General features: G+C 40.0%; 1 protein-coding gene across 6 annotated transcripts in view; it reads left to right on the plus strand.

The window, feature by feature from the left end:
• SIPA1L2 (signal induced proliferation associated 1 like 2) overlaps positions 1-26851 on the plus strand; it is a 196231-nt gene extending 169380 nt beyond the window's left edge. For 4 of the 6 annotated variants that reach the window (XM_019549856.1, XM_019549857.1, XM_019549859.1 and 1 more), the window contains 5 exons: positions 10231-10362; positions 18789-18842; positions 19819-19942; positions 24780-24861; positions 25628-26851. In XM_019549856.1, the coding sequence (XP_019405401.1) occupies positions 10231-10362; positions 18789-18842; positions 19819-19942; positions 24780-24861; positions 25628-25774 (539 nt within the window). In that variant the 3' untranslated portion in view covers positions 25775-26851. The remainder of the gene's footprint in view (positions 1-10230; positions 10363-18788; positions 18843-19818; positions 19943-24779; positions 24862-25627) is intronic. The other 2 variants (XM_019549858.1, XM_019549861.1) reach the window with 2 other exon arrangements.
• Positions 26852-27837: the final 986 nt, after the last annotated feature.

A 27837-nucleotide genomic window follows, 5' to 3' on the forward strand; every position in this document is an offset into this window, starting at 1 on the left:
CTTCAAGAGTAAATTGGATGCTTATCTTGCTGGGATCCTATGACCCCAGCTGACTTCCTGCCCTTTGGGCAGGGGGCTGGACTTGATCTCCCAAGGTCCCTTCCAGCCCTAATTTCTATGAAATCTATGAAATAATGAGAGTAAACTGATTTTTGATGATGATAAATATCTGAGATCCCAGCAACTTCAACTGGATTATAGGAAGTACTTTACTGAAAAGCAAGCTACTTTGGTGTGGGTACCCATATTTAATCATGAATAGCATTTTTCAAAAAACACTTAATTGGCTTAAGAGCACAGGCCCCATTGAAGAAGATTTCATAGACATTAGGGCTGGAAGGGACCTCAAAAGATCATCAAGTCCAGCCCCCTGCCCCAGGGGCAGGAAGTCAGCTGGGGTCAAAGGATATGGGTCGAAATGTTTCTTAAAAGAGTCCAGAGCAGGTGCCTGCACCACCTCTGGAAAGAGTCTATTCCAGGACTCAGGGGCTCGGACAGTAAACAAGCTTTTCCTTACGTCCAGCCTGAAATGGTCTTGGAAGAGTTTGTGACCATTGGTCCTTGTCATCCCTTGGGGCACTCTGGTGAACAGCCATTCCCCCAGATCCTGATGCACACCCCTTATGTACTTCTAGGTTCCCATCAGGTCACCCTGAGCCTGTGTTTTTCCAGGCTGAAGTCTCATGGCTCTCAGCCTCTCTTCATAAGGTCTGTTCTCTAGCCCTCTGATCGCATGCATGGCTCTTCTCTGGCTTCTACACATCCTTCTTGAATTGTAGAGCCCAGAATTGGATGCAGCACTCCAGCTGCAGCCTCACCAAGGCCGAGTACAGCAGGAGGATGACATCCTCAGATTTACTTGAGAAGCATCTATGGATGCAAGTCAGAGTTTTGTTCATTTTACCAGCTGCAACATCGCATTGGTGGCTCATGTTCATCTTGTGGTCAGTCCTGACCCCCAAGTCTCTTTTGGCTGTGGTGCTAGCAAGCATAGCACTGCCGAGCCTATAAAAGTGATGCAGATTTCCTCCCCCCACCCCTGAGGTGGAGTACCTTACACTTTTTGATAGGCCAGTAACTTTTATTTAAGAAGTAAAAAAGAAGCCAAACTACTGTTGTTAGGTCATTCCCTTCAGTAGGTTTAACTATTGTATCATTAGTGTCATAACAGTTTGTGACAGACTCAGCTCTGGGATTTGTTTACCATATTCCTGTCAATAATCGCAGACAATCCCCTGGCTTTTCCCCAGGTCTTTTTTAAGGCTAATATGAAATTGGCACAGAAGTCCTGGCTTTGAATGAACCAGTTAGGTGTCCCAATTCCAACAGTTGCCCAACAAGTTAGGCCTGAAAGCCCTTCCTGACTCCTGTTAGGCAGTCAGCGTGACCTGATACACATGTGCCACCAAGTCATCATGAATCATATTGATGCTTGGGTATTTTCTGTGTACTTTCCTATGCTTTTCTTGCTGTGTTCAAAATAATTTTTTGAGGCAGGCATTTCACCTTTGCCAATGCCAGGAACATCCTATTGAATTCCCAGTCTTGGTGCCCTCCACTTCTGTCCAAGGCTTCCAGGTAGCTTAATTTCATTTCTATTGTGGACTGCTAAACCAGCTATTTGACCCACAGACCCTTAGGAAGTATTAATTAGCATTATGATTTCATTCAAGCAGACCATGTCGGGGTATGTCTGTTACTGCTCAATGTGATCCAGTCTAGAGATACTTGCATCAGCTGTAAGTGAACCAGCCCAGGTACCAGAAACATTATATCTGCACCAGCATGTAGCCCTGCATAAGACTAATTTCCCAGGCTTCTCAGCAGGGTAAAACACCCTGTGAAGAGCTCAGTGTTCCTATAAATGAGCTGGCTCAGGTCCCTGAAGCAATCTAACTAAGTAGCTTGTGTGGATTATAGACATACCCTGTTCTGTCAAATTTATGTATTGAAATCAGGGCTTAGGATTGAAGTGAACTTTTGTGGTAGCTCAAATTAAGGTCTTTTGTTGGATGTTGGTGAAAAGGGGGATACGTTTTCAGCTACTACAACTTTATATGGAGTGTGCTTTGGACCTGATGAACCCATCCACCAGCTCATACAATCATTCATACACACAAGGATTGGAACAGTTACAGGTATTTGTAGGCTGAGAACTTGCTATTTTCCACCATGCTGCATTTAAAGGTCCTGAGTGTTTTGCGCTAAGATTGGATACTTTTGGAAGGGATGGATCTGTTGGTTCCTTCACCCCTGCTCCATGGACCTAATAAGCAAAATCCTACTCACCCCATGTAAATCAAGCCTTGTACATAAGAAATGTAGTCTATGCAGGATAAGCACAGCACTGGATTCTTCACTTATTCTCCCTCAGGACCATAAAGGCTTTGTTGCATGTTAGGGACAGCAAGCACCTCTCAGCTCTGGGGTTTGGGACAACACAGCAGCTGCAACTCTGGGTATTGCAAAGCTAGTCAACCTGGTAATACCATATTTTCTTATACCACATGTCCCCATATAAGACATGCACCTTGTTTTTTGGGAGACAGAATGTGGGTAGAAGGAACGGAGATACTTCCAGAGTCATGGCCTAGTGTTGGCTTTTTCATGGAGAGACTGTTGCAAGATGACTGCTAGCTTCTCTCTCTGCCAAGAGGCTGAGAATAACTTTTTCACAACCAACACTGGATTCTGCTCCTTCTGCTCATTTGCTAAGAGAAAAACTGGTAGTCATTTTGCAACATGGCATCTTTATGCTTGTATTCTGGTGAAGTAAATAAGCTTCCCTACTTACAACACACACATCCATTGTAGAGGACTGATTTTGTGGGGGAAAGGTGCATGTGAGTAAATATAGTATGCCATGTAACTGCATTTCTTAGAGGAAGTTCTGCTCCTGCCTCAGATTTGAAATGTTGGAAGGCTTTGGAATGAAGTTTATTAAAGCCTGCAGCTGTCCTGCTGAACCACATTGCTTTCATGGGTAAATCTGGAATTGTAAAAGCAGGTGGTAGCTTCTCATGTAGGGACCAGTGGAGTTTCACAACACTTCTGAAAGGTACATGAAGGAAAATACACAGGCAGGAGATGCATCTTTTTCTTTTTTGGGGGGGGGGGGAAGAGGGGGGCGGTTACATGAGTCTTAAAGGGCCTTGAGGAAGCATGAGAGAGAGTGTTCAATGAGACTTATAGTCCTTAGTCCAGTTAGGTAATCAGCTGATTTCTCAGTACTACCAACTGAAGGATAATCAGTTTTTAAACTAGACAAATCCTTGTGGGTGGTTTTGCTAATATAGCTTTATCTGAGCTGATGAAAGCTACTCTCTAGTCATTTTCTTACCTTTGACAATACACATTTCCATCTGGAAAGCCACTTCTCAAGTTGCAGTGATTTCCTCTTTCATACTGATGAGCTTCACATTCTTTTAATTGTTCATTTTAAACTAACCCCTCCAAAGAGAAAGCGGGTAGAAAGGAAGGTAAAGATGATGACTGGTGATTGAGTAGAACTCCAGTCATTCTGCCAGCATTCTTTTCCACTTACCCCTCCGGTGAAATTCTTCTCTAGAAACTTAGTATTAAAAAACTCTTCAGCTTTTATGGAGACAACTAGAGCACATAGAAAATCTACCCGCAGGCTGTTTCATTTGAAACCAACTCAAAAGACTTTGTAGCTTGCAAGGAAATGGTCTAGCATGTCTGTCTTACTGTGTTTCTGTTGTGTCAGGCATATAGCTTGTAGGTTTTGTCAAGGTCTATTTTTGGTGTAAAGGAATGTCTGCAATGGCACTAAACCTCTAATGTATTATCTTGGAGATTTGGAAGGCAAACTGAGTATGCTGAGACTGTACATAATTGCTCATATTTGTCTGTTATAGAACCTCTTTCTAGGATAGTTTCCTTCCCCCCCCCCGGTCTTTTGCTTTAAATATGGGAAGGGACTTGCAAGTGTGAGGATGAGAGAAGCATGTTTAACATCAGGGAAGAAAGGCATGTCTGAGACCACGCTTGTAACTTATCTACCGATTTAGTGTTAAATGCCAGATTGAAAGCACAAATGGAATAGTGCTAGTATGAATATAGTGACTTTCCACAGAAAATGTTAAAACCTCATGAAATCCTTAACCAGCTCTGGAAAAAGGTCAAAATGTACTGCAATGAGGTGCATGGCTCAGGTGCAGAAGCCCAACTGCAGGTGGTTAGAGAAAGGAACCTATCTACGTAAGACCCTGGGATCAGATGACAAAGCTGATTGACTGGCCCTAGGGGGGAGTTAAACCTCCTTGGGAGGGTATCAAGGAAGAAAGGAGGCTGGTATGCTGCGGAACCAGGACCAAGCCAGGATTCCTTCTCTGGAGGTCTGAGGAAAGACTAGAGGGTTTGCTTTTTGTTTACTATTTGCCTATTGCTTGTGTGATTGCTTACATTATTTTTTGTGGGGAGAAGTATTCCATGGTGGAATAAATGGGCTAAAACTGAAAGCTGACTGGACTTTGAGGAAACTCGCTCTGGGTTTAGTCTAATGGAAGGACTACCTGCTATATTCACTCTTAGTACCAAGAATTGTATTTAGAGGTAATTAACCATATTAATCTGAAGTTGAGCAGAAGCCAGGGAAGAGATGCACCTAACAGATTAGCTGGATCAAAGATACGTAAGCTTTTGTGAGCAAGAGCTACTTTGCTACAGTAGATTATTACTCCAGTTTCTGGATGTGGACTCTGTGAGGGACATTCAGGCCAGAACTGTGATCCAGAAAGTGAAGTTGCATTTTGCAAGGTTTAGCTCATTTGTCACGTTATGCTCAGACATTGTACACCAGTATACCACTGCAGATTTCAAGTGATTCAGCACCATGTGGAAATTTGGACATATGGGGTGTTTATAGACTTGCTCCAGGGGTGGAGACAGGTGGAGGCAGAAGTGCTTTATTTACTCCAAGAGCCACTCTAATTCAAGTGCCCAGTGTCACATGTATCAGTATTCCAGTACTGAAAAATGGCAGCGGTTGCGTTTTAACTAAACCCCATTGAACACTGATTCATGTGATGCTGGAGCATGGTTCTTATCCTGTTCCAGCAGAGCCGGTCAATCAAATCTGCTCAGATGTGCTGTAATTACAGTGCATTAGAGCAGCCTCTCTGCATGTCTATAGGTGCCCAAGGTGTTTTCCCTGAGATGCAGAGAGAAACAGGACATCAGTAAAGACATCCAGGAGACTGGTGGCAAAAGCAAAATAGAAAAAAAAGGATTCCTGCTTTGCACTGATGGACAATAACAGTAGGCCATCTCGGAGGATAAACAGCAGACTATAGCACTGGGCCTGACAGGCTGAAACCTTCTGCTTCTCATAGAACTATAGAGTTAGAAGGCCCTCAAGGGTCATCAGTTCCAAATCTAACAAGGTATAATAATTTATGAGCACACCAGGGTTTTATAAAACCATGATATTGTTTTTTACTAGTAAGTCAAATGTTCACAACCAGACCAGAAACAATACCTGTATAACAGGGCTTTCCACCTTCTCAGTGGCCGGGGCTACGTGCCACACAAGGGCGACAGGCCAGAAACTGGGGAGGCTACAGCTGCCTCCCTTGCCACATACTCATCATAAGTAGCCTGGACCACTCCACTGCCGCACTCGCACCATGGGAATGCTGACTTGGTTTCTGTGCACTCTGCACAGTCTGCTCTCCTCTGCTGTTGCGTGCAGCACTGGTAGCCCAGCTCCAGCACACTTCCCACCAAATATTCAGTGCAATTAGCACCCCAGTCCCCTTCTGTTGTGCTGTCCTGTTCCCAGGAGTGGGGCCAGAAGCAAAAACTGGGGAAGGAAGTGGAGTTCAGAGACTCCAGCCAACACGGCATCAAAAGCAATGAGGAGAGCAGCAGCCAAGCTGGAGCCCATTGGCCACATGTTGATCTCTGCAGCCCACCAGTTGGACAGCCTTGATGTATAATAATCCCATTGCCAGCATGTTTACTTAAAGTGGTGGTGTTCTATGTGCAAAGGCAAACTTAAGTGTAAAGATGGAAATGCTGCTCTGATTAAGCAAATCCATCTGTTGGGACTATATTTAAAATCCTAAATTTTAAGGGTGGCTGTTGTTGGTATTTTTATTATAATTATTTATTTTCTTATTCAAGTAATGCATTGTCCAAATTCATTGTTACTCAGTGAGAAATGTCCATTGCATCCTTATACTTCTTTCCTATGCTGTTACACACGTACAAACACAAGCAGTAGGACCAGCTCTCCTACCTACAACTACTTCTCATTTCTAAAGTACTTTCATCCCAAAGTGCTTAAACTGACACAAGCTTATGAAGACTTGAGCTGGTGCACAAACATGGAGAATCTTTTGTCCACCAGGGAAAAGCTGTCATTTTTTGGGTGGGAAACAACATTAAGGCTAGTCTGTCACACCCATTAGAGGAATGACTGGTATACAGGGCAGTTAAATAAAAAAAAAAAAAAAAAGGTAAGCTAGGTTGGCAGTTTACAACTAAGTAACTCAAGCTACTGTACACAAGCAAGAGGATCTATGTCCAACCATTAACCAACTATACAAAACAATAGCAAAAGATAAGACAGTCCAAGCTGCTATGGAACACAAATCAGAAGAGATGGCTACAACTTCAAACGGTGGTTTAAAAAAAAAAGTGAAGATGAGAGATTAGCAGGAGAGCGACAATACAAAAATGAGTGATGTAAAGACTAGGATAGTTGAAAGTCTTTGAATTCTAAGAGAATGCAGTGGCTGGCTATAAAGGTTCAGTCCCAGTGGAGGGTAATCTCTGGCTCCAGGAGGTGAGCCTTACAGAAGAGACAACACCAGTTGTTAAAAAGAAAGGTGTAGCAACTCTGTGGAACTAACAGAAAACTGACATCACCCTTGTGCCACCATAAACACTTCTGTGGTGGCACAAAGCAAAAGCAAATAGACGTGTGTACCCTTTATGCTCGTACAGCATTATTGTAGCAGACATCTGTTTGACTTATGATAGGAGAATACCCACACTTTCCAAGCACCCCAGGCAGGCGTTCTCAGGGCTTGAGGGGCTTCATCCTGTGTGCTCTGGGAATTTCTGTGTAGGGTCATTCCCCTCAAGCCTTACAAGGACCTGCCCAGCTTTCTCTGCTTCCAGAGACACACCCTGGGGATTGCCAGGGGCGCATCACTAAAAACAAGGAATACATCCCCTGTCCCACATGATCAAAAGCCAGTACAATGGGTGACATGTGTTTCTCTCAGCAAAGCAGATCAGCTGTGGCAGGACGCATCCCAGCACAGCTGATCCACTTCACTTGGCGATGTCTATTTCTAGCCTTAGAGGTTGGGTTACAGGCTACAGTAAAGAAGTTGGAAGGAATCACCAGGAATTCAGTTTATATTTGTGTTGAATACTGGCTGTATTGTGGATGGCTGCCTCAGTGAATAGTTCTTTTAATCCAGAAACATTTTAATTTAGATATATAGAGTCTTCTCATGTTGCACACCTTGTTGAAGTTAATGAAGTGTGCAATAACTTTTTTTATCCTAGTTTATAGTCTCCTCATGAAAAAAGCCCTCCCACTGACTGAAACAATTGTGTTGCCTTGACCATGGAATAGGGTAGGTAAGAAACTTTTTCCCTCGTAAGCAACCTAAATAGGAGTTTTTCTGGCACCAATATCAATCAATTTCAGGCAAGCTGGCCCAGGAGTTATGAGGTCTAAATATAACTTTGCAAGAACTTAATGCTATTAAAGTTACTTTATGTCATTTCTGTGTAATAATGTGATGGAAATGAAAAATTAATAAAAATGGACAGTGTGGCCATGATCCTTTTATGTAAAGGGAACTGAAAGTCACTGGATCAGTCTTGTAACACCAATGCAATTTCCTTTAAAACTGTAGCCTATCTCCCTGTCTCATTGCCCAAGAGGACATAGCTTTCTCTCTCTAACCCTTAAAACACAAATAGCATGAAAAGATCACTCCCTGAACTCAGGGATGCAGGAAATTTTGCATACAATTATTTGGGACTTAAAAAAAAATCCTCTATGTTGCGTGCAGATGCCTGGGCATTGTTACACCTTCTTGTAATTTTAGCCATTCTCATGAATACTTGAAGCTCCAGAGCTATCATTAACTGAACCTTCTTTTTTTAACAAGGTTTCTATTTCTGGGGCCCTTTGTCAGATTGTATGCTAGATAAAGTAGCATAGACTGAAGGGGAATTGAGGTCTGCACAAAGATGTTGTATAAAAAGAGATGACTACTAGTGAAATCACTCCTCTGCTCTATTTGGAAAGCTAGCCGAATCTTATTGGAAGTAGACACTTTCCTGACAGATTTCACATTTGTCTCCTGTTGACTGATCAAAGACGAGTCCAAGAGTTCTCCCTAGGGGACTGCCCACTGGTCTAGAGTCAACTGCTAGATCATTAGCTTTCAACCAAGGTACTGTATCTGTTAAATTTCTATATTGGTCCAGTACCAGGGCACACAAGTATTTATACTATCTATGTAGGACTTTTACAGATACCAAGCCATATACACAGAAAAAGATCTTCTGCATGACTTTATCCAAATGTGATTTCACCACTTAAGGCTTTTAGAAATGTTTAATATTGCAAATGTTGGAAAGAGCTTGTTAGTAGGAAGTGGGAGAAAAATGTATGTGTATGCTAGAATTTGCATTTGATATATATTTTTTCATTTCTGAGATTTAAGTGATCCTGTGTGCTAGATACTACAACATGATTCTCTCAAACAGCTTCCAGATAGAGTTGTTGTTAGTTACTTTATCAAAACCTATGCAAGTTTCAGGACAGGAAAATCCTCTGGTTTCAGGATGGGAGAATCACATGGTACCCAAAACATCTTGGTCTCCTGTGTAACTTTGGGGATAAAAGTTTTTATTTTTATTTTGTATATGTATAAATAAAACTGTATATTATACTTTTTAATTAACAGCAAGAGAAATAGCACTTTCATAGAAGTGGAAGGCACTCTATGCTATGACTGTGCATGTTGTGACCTTCATTGTCAAAAATGCTTTTGGTATTTTGGTAGTTCAGTAGTAGAAATGAACAGGCCTAACGTGTTACAACCTGGACATGGGAAGGAAATGGGGGAGTTAAAAATAAATAAATAAATAATAATTTCCTTTCTATTTAAGAACTTGTTATTTAACCAGTCTTATTTAACTTCTTATTTAGCCAGTTTTTCTTTCTTTTTCTTCTGTGAAAATATTAAAGAAAATTACTTCTTACTGAATGCAGCACACAACTAAATATGATTATAAACTAATTTCACCTTATTAATGTGATTTTAACTAAACTGTTTAATGGCTTCATTCATGGCTGCACATATTCCTAATTACAGTCTTCATTTGCATATGTGTGCATGTGTGTGTGCAGAGATAGATATCATTTTACAGTTAAGTATGGCTTGAAAATGTGAAATATATGCTGAAATATGAAAATAATGGTCTGTTCTGCTGAGGTGCTAATGCCTAGTCTGCTTGTAAATCAACATATAACCATGACAGAATATGTTATTCATTAATGATAATTGAGATAACTGATCATTGTGCCCTAATAACATTTTTTGCCATATCCATGGTATGGTAATAGTCACAGTTTTGTTTTGGAAATTGGGTTACAGTCCAATAAAATATCACTTTCTTACAAACACATCACCATTTTAAAACTGAAAGATCATTGTCTTTAAGTCCTGTTTCTAGCAGAGACTAGAACTAATGCATAAGCTTCAAAAACAAAAGCTTCAGAAGGTATAATGGACACATGCACTAGACAGAGTTTTTCCAAAATAGCATCTGACTTCAACCACAAATTGCATTCATGCAAATTTTTCATGTGTAGTTTTCTGGAGTGCTAGTAAATAGGCTGTATCATATCTAGCACTTCCTCTTTTTCAAGGATGTGCAAGTTGAGATTTAGTAATATACTGCAATTTATCATCGTGGCTGAATACTCATAGTCTCTGTAGTTGTTCATCTGGAAAGTGGAAGATTAGTAAACCTCTTCTCATTTCCTGAGTGCAGTAACCCTTAAAATTACTACACCCGAAACTGAACCAGTATAGAGGGGTGGGGTATGGGGGAGCGGAAATTGAGGATTAACACATTTTGGCTATTTTTTGGCATTTCAATCAGCATATCCTAAGACGGTTATATGCCATTGTCATAAAAGGACTAATTTTTGTGTTTGTTATTTAGATGAATTCTGGTTCTCAGATGGCTCCTTATCTGATAAAGCCAAATTCAATGATCCTGGCCTGATGCCCCTTCCAGACACTGCCACAGGGCTAGACTGGTCCAACCTGGTAGATGCTGCACGAGCATTTGAAGGTAACAGGAAAACCAGTGAATTAGATGCCTGTTTTAAAGACAAGCAAGCATTTTATTTTCTTTATTTTGTATATGCACATTATGAATAATAAAAATCCTACTTTGGCAGTGTTAGCTTCCCTGTCCTTTTGGCAGTATTTCTTATGTTCAAATAAGAAAATTTGGGCACAAGGTTGTATATTGTTGCTGTCAACTTTGTGTGCCCAAAGGATGCCCCCCTAACTTTTTCTTCAGCTTGCACAACAAGCTGACATCAATATAACACAGAGGTGCTACTGATATTTCTCCAGTAAGGTGCTGTTACGAAATAAAGCTTTATTTCAGCATTGAACTATAGTTCCACATTTACCTGAAGAAAAGGGCGTAATTATCACTTTTCTAATTAAAAGTACTCATACTTAACATAAAAGTAGACAGAAGAGTACATGCACAGATGTGCACATTTAGCATTTTTTCCCCTCGTGCTTTGTCAGATCTTTTTTTCTGCTGTCCCAGATCTTGAGTTCCATTGGTTAAGTGGTACTGCTCAGAAATTGATTGAAGTATGAGAATACCTTGTGAAAAAGTCTAGACATTACCACCACAATGATAATTAACATTTGGAGAATACACATATACAGAAAACTGAAAACTGAGCCATCAGTTGTAATATTCTTAAACTGAATCACAGCATGGATATTTTGCTAATCATGTGTTCAGTACTAATTTTATCCCCAAGAATGTAATGGCAAAAGGGATTTAAATTGGTTGGAAGATATTCGGAACTACTGCACTATTATTCTGAATGGCATTATTACCATTTTAAAAAGAGTCATGAATGGTGATGATTAGCAGTCTAAAATACTGGCTAGATTGCTTTCTAACTTGATTAAGCTTGCATCCCTTCCTTTCTATCCATTACTTCTCAAACAAGTGCACCCTAACTAGTAAGAAAGTATTGTAACACTAGAAGATATCTGGGGAGAAAACATTCTCATTATATTAGTATACTTGGCTGCTCCTGGTGGGCAGGAGGTGTATTTTGTTACTAATATCTTCATGAAGCAACTGGAAAATTGATTCTTGTTAGCACAAAGAAGGCTTGGCATTAAGCTGCTAAGCTCATGCTAAACTATTTGTTAATGCTTCATAGGAAAGATTTTTGTGTGAGCTCAGTTGATAAAAACGTTTGTTCTACATTGGGTACTGTCCTGAATTCAGCTGTTATGAGGTCTTTAATAATGTAAATCTTAAAGTTTATAATCTTTTAAAAGTCTTTTTTATTTTCAGTGTTATAGCCTCCCTATACAATCAGATAAGAATAATAGTAGGCTGTGTGGTATCCTATGCTTTGCTTAATCAGTTAGAAAAACTTTCTTCGGTTCATCTTACAAATTTCAATTCTTATACTGTACCATTCAAATGTAAAGGAAATCTAGGCAGAACAATTTATATGTGTTGATAACTGCATTGTTCTGTTTCCTGTTGTTTGTTCTGTTCAGAAAGGGGGAGGGGATTTTTACTGTCTTGTTTTTAGTTGTGAGTATTTCAAATGTCTACGCAGTAATTTTTTATTCCCTTACCAATTCAGTCTTCATGGTTTGAAGTGGGGAAGTATAGTCTGGATCACTAGGTGCCTGTTTTGAAGATTGATTTATGAATTATTGGGAGAAAATGAACCGTGTGCTAAGATGCATAATATAGAAGCACAATGGTATTTTTATATTTGAAAAGTGCAATTTCTGTTTTGTTAGTATGTGAATACCCAGGATGCGGTTAAAGATACCTGTGCAGGTGCTGTATAGTACATTAAAATAATTGTACTGTTATTTTTTTAACATATTTGGTTGGAGAAATCAGTTTTTTAAAAAGTAGTCAGCTTTCTGTGTCTTCTGTCTCTTAATCAGAAAGTCATTAAAATAAGCAAAACTGTCTTGACGCATCTAGAAAAGTTCACTGAAAGGAAGTACATTATAACGGAACATTTGTTCTTAAAATAGTTGGAATAAATGGGAAGAAGCAGGTGCTAGTTGTCCTTTTGTTACTGAAGAATTGCTTCAAGGTTGGTGTTAAGAGTTTAGCGGGGAGTTAGCATCCTGGACTCTAATGTAAAACATGGATGTCAAAGATGACATAAACAGATGACAAAAATGTCAAGGAAAGAGACTGCAAATGTTCAGAAAGGATCTTGAATGGCAGTCAGTATTCCTAAAGAATATTTTAAAAGTAAAAGGATATATTATAGAAGAAGTTGTGTTTTCATGATGATTTACTTAACTGTATGGATATAAAATGTCCTACTTTTATTTTTGTTCACAAGAATGTAATCAAAACTTTTTAAAGGAAAGACTTTAAAGAAAAAGTTGAATGACTACTAAAACTTTATTAAAGGAACTGTTTGCTACTGATGATTTAAGAAATAGCTATGATTTAGTAGCTGATATTTTTTTGTGGTTAATCATTGCACAATTTACAGTAATTAGATTAAAAAAAAAAAACAAACTTTAACATTTTTTCAACAAGGCTTCTCTGTATAACCTCTAACCATACTTGTGAATTTAATTCAAAGGTCAGTTCTTTCTTGGTTCTCTCTCTCCTACATATTGACAATCCATATTTTTTTATCATCTCATAATGTTTAGACGAACACTAACATTTTTCCATTCTTGAAATTCAGTTGTTTCATAAATTGGAAATATGTCGAGCTTGTTAGCAGTTTTAATTTTGGGTGTGAGGTGTGATTTGGCTTGACATGACACTTTTTGGCTCCACAAACAGAAGTCAGAATTCTTTGTCAGATCCTTAAGAATATAATTTTTGTCATTTTAAATCTAAATCAAAAGAACTTAATTGGATGGTCTTTTAAAATGTCTTTGACTAGGATTCTGTTAAAGACATTTTTAATGGATTCAGTGAGACTTTTTTTTAAATTATACTGCTCTAACCCTTGCTTGCTAATGAGTCCTGCTGCTGTTTTTAGGTAGAGATCTGGGCTTCTCATCAGAGACTTCATGACATCCTGATACTGATGATTTCTTTAGTGACAGCCAACATATGATGGCCACACTGTTACTTGTTCCATGAAACTCCTGTGATATTTATAATTCTCACATATGTTCAGTCAGAGGTGGTTTCACATAACCAAGAGAAATGTTTTCCTTGATTCCTGAGGTACAGCCAACCTGCTCATTTCAGAGGAAATTAGAACTACCTAGGCTGCTACTGATGCTGTTAGAACCTCCCAACCTCCCTGCAGTCAGGTTCTTGCACTTGTGCAGTCCTCCTCAGGAAATTTGTCAGAAATTTCACAATTCTCTGGCTCCTAGTCTAGATACAGACGGTCACAATGCCTGAGGCTGAATCAATTCAGTCTTTGCAGGTTAGTCTAAACTGCACAGATTGAACTGAAACAGAAGTTAACAGACATTACCTTTGATTCAGGAAATGCAGACACATGCCTGCAGTGGCTCAGGCCAGAAGCCAGGGGGTGCTAGAATGCAGCTCTCTAGCTGTGTGCTCACTTCCTCTTCCTGCTGCCCCGGAGGTCTTGGGGATTTGGTGTCCAAAATTACAGCAGCAGAACTCTGCAGGGTTGCTTGTCACTTCCTCTTCCTGCTTCCAGCTGCCTCTGGGATTTGTAGTCCACAGTCATAGCCAGCACTAAGTTTGAGTAGGGAAGGGGTGTTTTTAAACCCCTCCCTGGCCCCAAATCTCAGCCAGGATTTGCCTGGGGGGGCAAACCCTCTCCCCCTCCCTTGTAGACTGGGCTGCATCCCCAGCCGGGCTTGCTCCCCCTCCACCCCCCTTTGTCAGCCAGCTAAGGAGCAGAGGGGTGGAGCCAGCCCTGCTCTCTGAAGTAGACAATACAGCCCAGCGTAGGGCTGGAAAGCATGCTGGGGGACTGTGATTTAACTTGAACCAGGAAGGGGTCTGGGACAGAAGTTTCATAAACCAGTTTGATCCAAATCAGTTCAGTCTAATGATACTACATTCAACCAGGTTTATCTTAAAACAGTTTCAGCCATTTTGAAATTGGTTTATATGTACTTAAGTTCTATTCTTTTACAGCTTGAAACCAGTTCCAATGGAGAATGAACTAGGAGGGGATAAATACATATCAGAAAAGAATAAGCGAAAGTGACAGTTTTTTAAAAATTGATGTATATTTATTGTTTTACTATACTTCTCTAAAGTCCTTCTGGATCCTGAAGTCTGAGTTGGAAGAATGTGGTTTCCAATACTTGCTGGAAAAAATTCTGAAAGTTTTTCCCTCTTGTATCAATGAATGGACTATAGCCATAAATGTTGAGTATAATGTACAGACTAGTAATATTTCTGGCATTGTGGATTGGTATTAAAAAAAAAAAAAACAACAACCCTTTAGTGCTTTGTAAATAACATTTTGGGGCTTAAGCAAACCAGCAGAGCCTCTCTACAATATTGCTGTGGTTTGATTCAGCTGTTGGTGTTGTACCAATTTATTGCTGTGATTCAAAGCTACTTACCCCAATCAGAATGTAACATTTGTTAATGCGATTTGAGATTTGTGGCACCATCTGTGCTACTATAATTAATATTGTTTTAACATTCCCATTTTTAATCTCTATGTTTTAATAAAAGTAATGCTACACATAACGTAATGAGAGAGGGGGTAAAATATTCAGCATAAAAGATAATTATCCTAACCAAATTAGCTTGTTTAAGTGTTAGAAAAATAAAGATTGAAAGTACTGAGGCAAACTGTTGTCAGTTGATGAGTGTGCAACTTCTGTCAACCTCAGTAGGATTTGGTGTGCATACCCGTGGACCAAATTTGAACTTCAGCTGAAAATTTATCAATAGGAGCACAATTTTACACACTGTTTTATGTTTAGGCTAAGTACAGACAGTTAAAAATGCCTGAGGCTGAATTGATTCAGTCTGCAGGTTATTCTAAACTGCAGAGATTAAACTGAGAAACAGCTGGACATGCATTCAGTTTTTGATTGAGGAAATGCAGCAACATGCCTGCCTGCAGTAGCTCAGGCCAGAAGCGGGGGCGGGTGCTAGAGCCCAGCTCTCTGGCATGTAGCCAGCATGGGCTGTATGTTCACTTCTTCCTGCTGCCCCTGAGGTCTCTAGGATTTGCAGTCCAGAATCACAGAAGCAGGACTCTGCAGAGTTGCAACTCTGCAGTGTCCTGCTTATCACTTCCTGTTCCTGCTTCCAGGTATCTCTGGGATTTGTAGTCCACAGTCGCAGCAAGTTGTAAGTTTCAGTAGCTTGGGCAGGGCAGGGCAGGCCCCAGAACCTAGACAGGATTTGCCTGGGAGGGTGGGCCCTGTCTTCTCTCCCCTCCTCTCCCCACCCCCCAGATTGTTTTCTGTTGGAGCAGACAGCACAGCCCAAACTAGGGCTGGAAAGTATGCTTGAGATGCTGAGGGACTGTGCTTTAACTTAAACCAAGAAGGAGTCTGGGACAGAAGTTTCATAAACTGGTTTGACCCAAATCAGTTAAGTTGTAGATACTACGTTCAACCAGGTTTATCATAAACCAGTTTCAGCCATTTTGAAACTGGTTTATGTGTACTTAGCTTCTATTCTGTTACAGGTTTAAACCAGTTTGTGATGACTTAAACTGATTTATGTGTAACTTCTGTCACTAGTCCCAATCTGTTCTCTGGTCCCATGCATTGCCTTCCTTAATTACTTTGAATTTTTTCTACAGCCTATAGCAGGGGTTGGCAGCCCTTTACTAAATGGACTGTGGCCCCCAATCCCCTCCTGCTATCCCAGCTAGCCCTGCTCTAGGGAAAGAGGGCTGCTCTCATCTCTTTAATACAGCCTCCACTGAAAAATATGGTGCTGAAAAGCATGACACTAGAGTTTGGAGTGGCTAATTCAGCAGTGATGGTAAGTGGAGGCTGCCATGGTGGACCAGCCCACCACAGGGCAGGGATAGCTATGATGGCAGCAGGGGGTTGCCATGCCATTAGCAAAACATGGACCAGATCCAATCTCTTCATGGGCCAGAGTTGGCCCATGGGCCCCAGGTTGCTAACCCCTGACACGAAGGTCCTGATGAGGCTGGGGCAAGCACAGACGCACTTAGTTCAAGGCGCACTCCAGACCCAGAATTTTCCCTATTAAACTGCCCCAGTAGCTACTCATTAGCTCTTGGTTTCTGTTGGGGCTGAGATCAGCTGCTGAGGATAACCTCAGAGCAGCCTCTCCAGCAAGTTTCCAGTTCTAGAGTCTGCCTGTCTGCAGACTTGAGGGGAGGGGGGGGTGTCTTCTGCCGCATCTTCACCAGGACACACTAGGTAAAGAAGTATAGATGAGGCCTAAGGCTGCACACACCATTGGGGTTTAATTTGGTTTAGTTTTCCCTTAATTGAAATGGTGGGTTTTTAAAAACACTGCTTCAATTTAAGCAGAATTAAACCGAACTAAACCCCCATGGCATGTATAGGGTGGGGGATCCTAGGGGATGCCACAGCCGTGGGGGGAAGTGCCACCTCTGCACAGCTCAGACAGGCAGGCTCCAGGGAGAAAAAAAAAACAAGATAAGGCTTCTTTCTTTCTTTTCTTTTTTTGTTCAGTGGAGTTTATCACCACGGGCTGCTGCCAGGTCCCACAGACCCTAAGCTGTGTAGGGCCAGCTAAGCCACCAGCACATCATCTTCCAGCACCCCGTGCTTTGTTAGGTAGCAAACTAAAACACCTCAGACATGTTTTATCCTGCTACATACCAAAGTCATTTAAAGTGGAATACACAGCCAAATGTGCAAACAGCAACGCCATTCAAGCTGAATACGCCACCAAGCATGCAAACAGCAGCGCCATTAAAGCGGTGCAAAAGGGCATTTAAGCCACTTTAAAGGCCAATTTTGTGGTGTGTACAAAGGCCCTAACATCCTGAAAACTCCAGTTCAAAGTTGTCTTTGTGGCAAAGATTACATAAAATGGCTTGCTTTGTACATTTATCTGAGATTTAGATATAAATCTCTGTATATCTTCTTAAATAATTTCATTGCGTGTGCACGCGCATATACACACACACACACACACACACACACTCATATAAGGAGATTCGCATCACAACACATAAGGCAGGAAGCAGAAAGAAGAGCAACAGATTGGGCAGAGGCCACAAAGCAGGGAAAAGAAAGCAGAGCAGTAGTTTTGTCAGAAAAAGGGGATGGGAGTGGCACTCAAGGTGAAAGGTTAATTTGTGGCAAAATTTCCAAAGGCTGGTCACCATTGAGGTACACATATTGCATAATTTTTAATAGTTCTTATCTAGTAGTGCTTTATTTTAAAATGTCATGCTCTAATTGTTGTGATTTGCTACACGCATTGTTAGCACATCCTCTGACTAAGGTAAAGGTGGAGGTTTGTTTCAAAGAGACTGGGTCCTGAATGGTAGTCGTTGTTCTTCAATAGAAAATTTCTGACTTTCACTCTTCTCAGTAATGTTTACCCAACAGTGGGAGAAAAATACAGGAGGATTTCTATTGAAGAAGTTGCTTCAGTGATGCAAAATACTACACATTGCACTTAATTGGCCAAGTCATAACATGGGAAAGTTTTCAGGAACAATGCAGACAGGAAAGCAAAGGCAGGAAAGACAAAGTAAAAATGTAATGGATAATTAGATGGGTACCTGGAAATTACTTTTATCCAATTTCTTTTATCAGCTTGATTGTTGGAACAGTCTTGGTTCTAACACAGGTACTTTGCATAATTCAAGTAAGGAAACTAATTTTACCCTTTCCCTGATGCTTAATTTAATCAAGCTATTGTGCTTCTGTAGTGTGAATGGTGTGTAATAGTGATAGCAATGGCATCTGAAATCACACTCTTGTCCTACTCCAGATGTGTAAGGAAAACTTGTGATCCAAAAACTTGCTGAAACATATCACAGATTGCAAATGATAAAACTTGGGGAAATTATGTCTATAGAAAACTGCTCTCAAAATCAGATATTAAAGAAATGCAACTTTGCTTTGAAGCCTTTTTATGTCTGGAAAAGACTTGTCAATCTTTGCCATGTTCTTCAAAAGTGTTCATTTTATAAGTGCTTAAAATAACTTCTAATTGCTGATTCCCTTTTTTTTATCTATATAGAACTTCTAAAACAGGTCACTGAAATTTCTTACTATTTAAAACAGTCTGGATATGTTTACTCTTCCGTGTTGTTTGTTTAGTTATTTTTATGTGGAGCCATGTCTTCATGCTGTGTGAGACAATCCTGTGCATTGTATTGGAGCTACTTAGCATGAAATGCCATGGTAGCTGGCATTACATACACGTTGGTTTTGAAAGGCTTAATGCTTCTCAGGGTAAGAACCAGCATGACTTATATTAGCAGCATGTGAATCTTACATAAGGGCCACAGCTGCTCTAGTGGCAAGATAGTTGGATGGACTCCCTTGTTTATAGGAACATTCTAAATCTTATTCCAGGTTTTGACTCAGATGAAGATCTTGGGCCGATCTGTCACCACGCGTCATTTCTAGGTGATGGTCTGGGGTTGATGACTTTTATCTTATGTAAACCTTCCTTATTTCTGTGTTTGCACGTTTGCATGATAATGCAAGCTTGTGGGGAGGACGGGGCAAAGAGCAGAGAAGGCATGTTATAGTCAGAGTCAACAGAAATCTGCAGGCATGGAATTTGTATGGCAATCAATTCAACCAGTCTCCACAGAATATGGATTTTCCATAGAAATTCATTTAAATCGAAATTAGTGCATCATTTACTCTCATTCTATGTAGTGATAGTCTGCGTGGCATATTCTTATCTGATGCTTGGTGTATCTTGACAGCTCTGCTATGCTGCATGTCCTTTGATAATGGTGTCGGTCTTTGGAGACATGCTAAGTCCAAACAAATCAAGGTCTACATGACAGCGGCTCTAGTGTTGTTGATACTTGAAGGCACTTTCACCAAAAATGGTACTGAAAAATGATGAAACTGAGTCAATTATAACACTCATATACTGCTTTTCAAGTACGCAGATACCAAATAGCTTATGCAAAAGCTTGAGATAATATGATGATAAAACCGGTGGAATCTAATGACTTAGCTTCATGGAAAATATCAGCATTTTTCCATGAACTTTTATTTTCATTGGTCATAGCCCCTGTTCCTCAGAAGGGTTTCACAGGTTTTCTGTGGACCTCAGCAGGACCAATTTACTGTTTGAATTAGTATTTTAAGTCGAAACAAATAATTCTTGCTCTGTTGATACATGCAAAACAGTGGACTCTAGTGGCCTTTAGATACAGATACTTGAAAGCCAACTGGCTGGAATAAATTTTCTTTCCAATGGTCCTTGAAGCTGTGATTTAAAAAAACAAAAAACAAAAAAAAACCTGGTTCCCTGGCTCTAATCGGATTCAAATCAATTCATTGTACATTAGCTTTTGATTTTTGTATATAAAATATCCCTACAAACTTTTTTTATTAACTTTGTTTCCTCCCACCCCTGTAGATCAGAGAGTGGCATCTTTTTGCACCCTGAATGATATGCAGCAAGCACAGGGTTTGGCAGGTACTCAAGATATACCTTTGGGTGAGAGTCCAACAGACGGAAAGGATTTCCTTGATGCTACTGGGTATGTAATATTTAAAGTGCTTTTATAATGAAACAGATAACACTTGGTTCCATTTAATAACCTATGGAGATACATGTATCTCCAGAAGTTTTGAAATAAGCTGAACTCCTCAACACAGCCATATTTTTCATTTATATTTACATATCAAGAAAATAAATGGTACTGACTAGAGGAAGCACTTATTTGGAATGACCAAATTATCCAAATTGACTCAACTGTAAATATAGTGAAAATGACTTTCAGAATGCTAAACTGTGTAGGACAATGGCTTCTAAACCTGTTGGATCAATGGGCACTCTCCCCTTTCAGTATCCTTGAATGACCAGGTACCAATATCATCAGTACTTGAGGGAGAAATTATGCCAGCAGTTAGATGATCTGTACTGGCTATCTGGACCACTGTAGTCTGAGAACCATTGATATATAGCACAGTGTCTGTCTCTAACATATAGGAGTTCAACTGAGATCACTTATAACTGGCATAAAGATAACTTTGGGTAACTATCACAGCAATAAGATATTAGAAGGAATTATTTTGGTCTACCTGCTGCTTTCTGGAAAATAAGAACAATTTTTTTTGTAGCTCATCAACTTGTGAGTTAGTACCCACAGTGAATTAACAAGTTTTTAGATTGTTGTTTGTAACAGTTTCCCTAAGGGATATAAAAGTCCAGGGGAAACTTGCATGCAGTGGTCATTTAGCTCATCAAGTCACTGTACAAAATTTCCTTCCTAGCATCCTGGCCTGCCATAACTGCACATTTGTGTAAAAGGGTAGGGAGCCCTCAAGGAGATTTGTCACAGATTAACTGCAGTGGCCAGCAAAATGTACCTTATTTAAAAAAAAAAAAAAATTACTGTAACAAAGTCACAATATCAAATATTGTATGTACACAGTACCAAGAATATGACATATTTGAGATCAACGGCAAGCTGCTGAATGCACAGTGTCCTCAAAAATCAAGGGTATACTTTTGAAAAAAAGTTATCACTCACATTTTCCAAAATAATTGGTGCTAAAGTTTGGTTACTGAAGTCAGAGTCCAACAGATGGACTATCACTATCAACAGATGATAGTGTGATACCATTTGTAGCTGTGGAATTTAATCCTTTGCCCCCAAAGTCATAACAAGTATGATTTGAAGCTTACTGGAAGATTGTAAAAGTCTTAGCCCCGTAAGGCCTACTTGTCTGTTGGTTTTTCCTCAAGTGTTTAGACCTTTTCAGGACAAAAGAATAATCTAACAGAGTGCTGAGGAGGAAGGAGATGGCAAGAAGGACTCGTACATGCAAAGAACATGAGAAGCTGTGAGAAACTGTCTTTTCAAGGCTGATGCAATGGTGTCTGGAATTGTTTTGTGGCACTTAGATACACTGCAATAGGTGCCTTTTAAAAACCAAGATACATATATGGAAGAACACGTGTGCCAGTATGTCTGCCTCTTCAAAATTGTCTATGCAAATATCAGTGCTTAGCCTTGGGATATGAATTGGGAAGATATTCTGGAAAATTTTAGAGTAATTAATCTCATGTTATTAGTATGAGCTGAATCTAGTTTTGTCCTTTTATATTTCATTCTAATTAAATGAGTAAAACTACCCATTTTTCTCAGGCTGGCGAATAGGTTTTTCGGTGGATAAGAAATCTATCAGCATGAATACATAAAGCATTTTATATGTTGGCATTTTATTCACCATTAAAACTGCGTATTTCTAGGAGGAGCAAAACCTGTTCAGTGTAACAGGCAAACAAAACAAGGGGCAAAAATACTCCATCCTGAAAGGAGATCGCAGTAGGTTTCATTACATTGCATGTTTGTCCATGAAAAAATGCTTTATTTTGGCTGTTGCAAAGATAAACATTGAAGAGCTCACCCCAGTAAACTTCCTAAGAAACATCAGTGGCTTCAAGAGTTTGCCAGGTCCAACAGGCCTTTTTAGAATGATAAATCATTAAATAAGATTCTGCATGCTCTTAAATATTTCATTATGGCCCCATGCACTGCAGCCCACCAATGTCTTTCAAATTAATGTCAACTGAAGCATATCTAGTAAGTGATGACAAAAAAAACATCCTAAGGATAGGGAGTAGCATTGGTTACTTGAACTACTCTAGGAAAATTGTGCATTTGGCTCTATGAAAAGATGTCTACTGCCTTGGGAGACCAGTCAGTGTAACCCTGTAACTGCCAGTCTTTGCAGTATTGGGAATATCTAGACAACCCTGAAGATCAAATCTGCAGAAACCTTATCCTCTGTGGAGGAGGAAATTGAAGTGAATTGGTGATTGAAGATATCAGTTAACAGAGGCTGCATTAGCATTTGCAACCAGAAACCTTCTGCTATACCTAAAGATCAGTGTGATCTTTTCACTATGTGAAGTCAGGGAACAGGTCAGCACATGAGGCAGGAGCAGTCTAGCTTTATAGATCTGGAATTCTAACCTCATAGGTAGGGTCCTACACAACTCCCGGAGGCAGCTAGCTGATCTTGGAGGCAGGTCACGGGGTCGGCTGCCACTTTCAAGGGCTTATCATCACTGCCACTCCTCACACACACACACACACACACACACACACTCCTCTGATTAGCTGAGGGGCCTCAGTTGCCCTGCCCCCTACTGCTAATTGGTGAAGAGGGCTGTCCATTGTATGGCGCAATCCCTTGCCGCTTGCTTTTGTGCTGGCAGCCCCCTTCTCCTTCTCCGCTTCCCCTCAGCAAGCTGCATGACTAGGAGAACTGCTGGCTCCGACTTGGGAGCCAGCATTTTATTTTTAGTAAGGTTTTTTTCTTCTTTCTCCCTGTGGATTTTGCGGAGATCGTGCAATTTCTACTATATCCTTGTAATCATGATTTGGGTTGGTCCCTACTCACAGAACCAGCTTTAGGAAGAAAAGTGCTGTCATGGAATAACCATTTTCCATTAAAAGAAGCTAATTTGAGCACGTCTTCAGGATTCGGGTAGGCATTGTGGTTGGATTCTAAGCTATGCTGGTGTCAGGGCTATTTATGAAGTATGTGCTTTGGATCCCAACCGGCATCCACTGCTGTTTTTAAGCATTCCATAGCAACAGAACCTGGATGACGAACAAATTAGATAGTGCACTTCAGCAAGACCAAAACTATATTCCAGCCACAAAAGATTCATAAGCAGCCAGGAAGTTTTGAGGTGGCATGATAGGAATACCTGCTGTGCTTAAGTAAATGGAGGCTTTGCACCTAAGAACCTTAAGATAGTCCATAGCTGGGTTGGGAACCTGTCTTGCACAGGACTTCTAATATCCACCGGGGAAAGGGCTGTGCTCTAAAGAAGCTGAGGAGCTTCACTAGACAATACCTTCATAGAAAGGGCAGCTTCTGCAGCCCACCTTAGATCTAAGATATTTCCTGCATGAAATTGTCCTCTAATTCAAGGCAGAATCTGACCCATGTAATTTCAACAGGACACCACTCACTAACCTACCTCTCCCCAGCATTGGGTTCTGTAAAATTGTGTGGTTGTTTCCCTTGGTACCTATACAATTGTGTTTTGGTACTTTACAGCTGAAGAGAACTGATGAGCATCAGCTCAGACTGAAGCATGCAGCATCCTCACCTGCAAAAAGGCGCATGTTATCAGAGCCACGAGAGTTCCCTGTGTTGTGACTTGCTCCGAATGAAGACCCATTTTTGTAACATTTTCAGAAAGCTGTCTCCAGAAAATGATTAGTTATAAAATAGTATACTCCACTTACAGATGGAGATGCTAAATTAGAACCAGAGTTCTGTTTTCAAGGCTGCAGAAGGAATGAGTATCAGTTGTCCTACTATCTCCTGCTGAGTTCAGTATTCAGAACTCAGGGCTACACTTTCCTGCTGTCTTGTTTGTGTTTGGTGGTTTTTAAAAAAAACAACGGGCTATAACAATACAAGTTGCTCTTCATTTTTTTCAAATTAATTTGTTTTGCTTTTCAGCTTCTAGAATGGAAGGGGCAGTGAAAGGAGGAGGAAAAGAAATCTTTTAGTTTTTCTTGCTTGTTAGGGTGTCATTCCAATTAGAACTAGTTTTATATAAATTTGCTTAACTTGTTTGCTGAAGCATATTGCTGCTTAATGACTTTAAATTCACATTTCCCATGCTGTCTAACATGCACTGAAAACAGCAAAAGGACATTCAATTTTTGCATTGTCAGACCCATCACACTTGCAAAGATGCACAAAGCAGCTGATTCAGCTTTCTGCACTTCCGCAGCTTCTCTCTTCCAGATGAAGTAATTCATATCTAACTTCTGTAAATGTATGTGTTACTGTCTCCCACAGTACTCACTGTCATGCACAGAACAGCAGCTCTTTCCAGCACTTTCTCTTGGTTGTGCATTTGATTCATCAGTGCCTATGTTATAAACATGTTTGACCTTTTTAAAGACAAAATATTTGTCATCTTAAAGTTTATCTTTTACTGGAAATCGCATACCTACTGCTCAGACAAAGAAGGCTCCTTACCAGAAAACTTCTTGTTTAACAAACGCACTCATTGGATTACCCAACAGAAAGCTTCATTTGCACTGTGAATACATGTGCAAGTAACACCTCAACAATTTCCTTTTTGAAGTCATTTTTCATTTCAGCTTCATTAGCAAGAAATTCAGTGTCACATTCCAGACATCATAGCAATGCGTTTGTCCCTCGGTAACCATCTACTGTTGCTTTTTCCAGCTAATATTAGCTAGTTCCAGCTAATTGGCCCTGGGTTGATTTTTGTTTCTTGTGACATGTCACTCTATGAACAGATTCTGCAGTTGGCAGGGGAAGTCTTTTGAACAAACTCTGGAATGAAGTCAATTGTTTACATTTCAGGGAGCACACTCCAACTACTCTGACTGGAAAAGTAAACCAGCTGGAAGTGATCCTCCGGCAACTACAAACCGACCTTCGGAAGGTAAAAATCCCTTCTTTTTTTTTTTTTTTTTTTAATGTTAAAAAAAAATGTTTCTACCAGACTCCAGTGAAAATGACTATTGCTTGTATAGTGCTTTTTGTCCAACAGTTTCAAAGAGTGCTACATCCAACGGCTGGCATGAGAAAAATACTACACTTGGTTTACAGATAAGTAAACTGAGGCACAGAATGACTTGACTTTCAGTGGCTCGTTGTTTGATCCTAGAGGTGGAAATAAGACCCTGGCTGCCAGGCCTGCTAACCAATGGCCATATACTGCTTTTGGTGATGAAATAAGCCAGGAAAGGGAAATGATTGAAACCAGACCTTTTTCTTTCTCCCTGGATTGTTGATATCAAATTCTTATGGCTTGAGGTCTCTCGTATCTTTTGGTAATCAGTCCCCGATCCTGACTATTTTCATTGGGGAAGTAGATTGAGAAGGTGGCACAATTTGTCTTACATGCTGATTTTTTTTTTTTGGAGTCAAATCTGAACTGTAGAGTTACATTTTAGAGCTCAAAAGTTTGTTATGAAGAGGTCATAATCCCCACAAAGATCGCGCTTTTAGTTTTCTTCTTAGCCAGGAAGATTTTCTTATTCAGAACAGCACAGCAGCAAACTTTGACATTCAATTTATAGTTCAGTAGCTGCTTACAGTGGATTAGGGAGGTCAGGACTGTGACTTGCTTAGAAATATGAGCAACAAAAAAATGCTGTCATTCTGACTAGTTTATTCAACTTCTTTTTTTTATTATTTTTAACCAGGAAAAACAAGACAAAGCAGTTCTCCAAGCTGAAGTCCAGCACTTGAGGCAAGATAATATGAGACTTCAGGAGGAGTCTCAAACAGCAGCTGCTCAACTGAGGAAATTTACAGAATGGTTTTTCAATACTATAGACAAGAAATCTTAATGTCAAGGCCTCTGAGAAGTATTCTTGGAACTGTGTGATAACTGTATTTTTGAATTAGCAGGATATAATTTCACTGTGTTCACAATTCATTTTAGATGTTTCTGCTATATCCTCTGTCCAGCTTTATTCATTTGAACGAGACTGAGGGCCCTGGGGGACGTATCTTTATATTCATCTGAAGGCGGCAGAGAATAGCAGACATTTGTTTGTGTAAAGATGAATGTAAAATTTCTCGGTGTCATTTTAGACATTTTTAGAAGACGCTCTGGCTTGGGCTTGCCTGAAGAGGAACGTATTTGAGGGTTGATTTCCTGTATTTTCAGGTGCTCTGGTGAAGATGTTTAAAGCAATTTACATTAGCTTGGGCTTCAGTATTGTAAGATAAAAAAAAATAACCAGACATATACTTTAATGTTTAAAAGGTGCTCTATTTTTTGTATGTACAGTAGTTTATTTCCACAGTCCACATTGTCATAGCAATAAGAATGGAGGTATAGTGAATAGTCACAAAGCTGTGTTTATAAAGAGTTAGCACTGATGTGTTTAACACTAGTTTGGATGCAGATACATTAGAGATTTATTTATTTGCAGGAGCAAATGGTGCCTGAATATAAACAGTGTTCTGATTTTTCTAAAGATACACATGCCTTGTAAATGGCTCACTGGGTTAGGCCACTCCAATTTCAGTTACTTTTGTATAGTTGATGTTCAGCTAAAACAGTTATACTGCTTAACTATTAAAAACATGGATGGTGTGAGCCAACCAATCACTTGTAAAATGCCAAATTTATCTTTGTACAGAAGCTTTGATCAAATGTCTTGTATTTAACACCTTTATTTAAGCTTATTTAACCTTAAATTGTTAATTTTATAAAGTTTGTTTTATCTGCACTATGGTGAGGTCAGTTGGTTGCAAGCTGTATTATTTTAGCTTGCCAAAACTATACTGAGGAGTTCTAGAAAATTCTAACAATTGGATGCTGCTAGTACACAATTTATTTGTTTGTATGCTTTAACATTTTTAACTGTTTCATTTGAGATGAACATACATTTTGCTTTTTTAATAAATGTTAAAAATATAAACCTTAAAAAGCTACTATTCAATTTTTCATCCTGCAGTATCCAACAAGTACTATTGTCAGTTGTTTAGATTTCTGCTCAGTTCAGCCTGAATGTCATGTGCATATATATTGATCTGAATTCTTATTTAGGTTCTTGATCCTGACAAGCTCTAAGTAGCCACTGCCCCCATTCTCCTTTCAGGATCCAGCCATTAATTCATGTTGACAATGTTGCTTTCATCTTTGGTGTGACATATGGTGTATATCCACAAGAATATGATAGTAGGGTTGGAAGGAGGTCATCTAGTTTAGCCCCCTGCTCAAGGCAGGATTATCCCTGACTGAAACATCCTAGCCAAGTATCTAACTTGCTCTTGAAATTTTCCAGGGACAGAAACTTCTCTAGTTAGCCTGTTTCAGTGTTTGACCACCCTCATAGTCAGAAACTTCTACCTAATCTCCAACTTAAATTTCCCCTGCTGCAGTTTGAGACCATTCATTGATTCATAGATCTTGGGGTCGGAAGGGACCTCAGTAGGTCATCAAGTCCGACCCCCTACCCTGGGCAGGAAAGAGCGCTGGGTTTAGACGACCCCAGGTTGGTGCTTGTCCAGTGTCCTCTTGAAGACCCTCAGGATAGGGGAGAGGATCACCTCCCTTGGAAGCCCATTCCAGATTCTGGCAACCATTACTGTGAAGAAGTTCTTTCTAATGTCCAACCTAAATCTGCTCTGTCAATTTGTGGCCATTGTTTCTAGTTACTCCAGGGGGTGCCCTAGTAAATACAGCATCTCCTATTCCCTGTTGCCCTCCCCTGATTAATTTATAGGCATCCACAAGATGACCTCAGCCTTCCTTAGTGAAGTCTTCCTTAATGAAGAGCTCTACATCCCTCAGTCTCTCCTCATAGGGCCTTGCCTGAAGGCCTCTGACCATACAAGCAGCCCTCCTTTGAACCCTCTCAAGATTCTCCACATCCCTCTTGAAGTGTAGTGCCCAAAA

Source organism: Crocodylus porosus, unplaced genomic scaffold (assembly GCF_001723895.1).
Source record: "Crocodylus porosus isolate Cpor-Errol unplaced genomic scaffold, CroPor_comp1, whole genome shotgun sequence".
In the NCBI taxonomy this organism is placed as follows: domain Eukaryota; kingdom Metazoa; phylum Chordata; order Crocodylia; family Crocodylidae; genus Crocodylus; species Crocodylus porosus.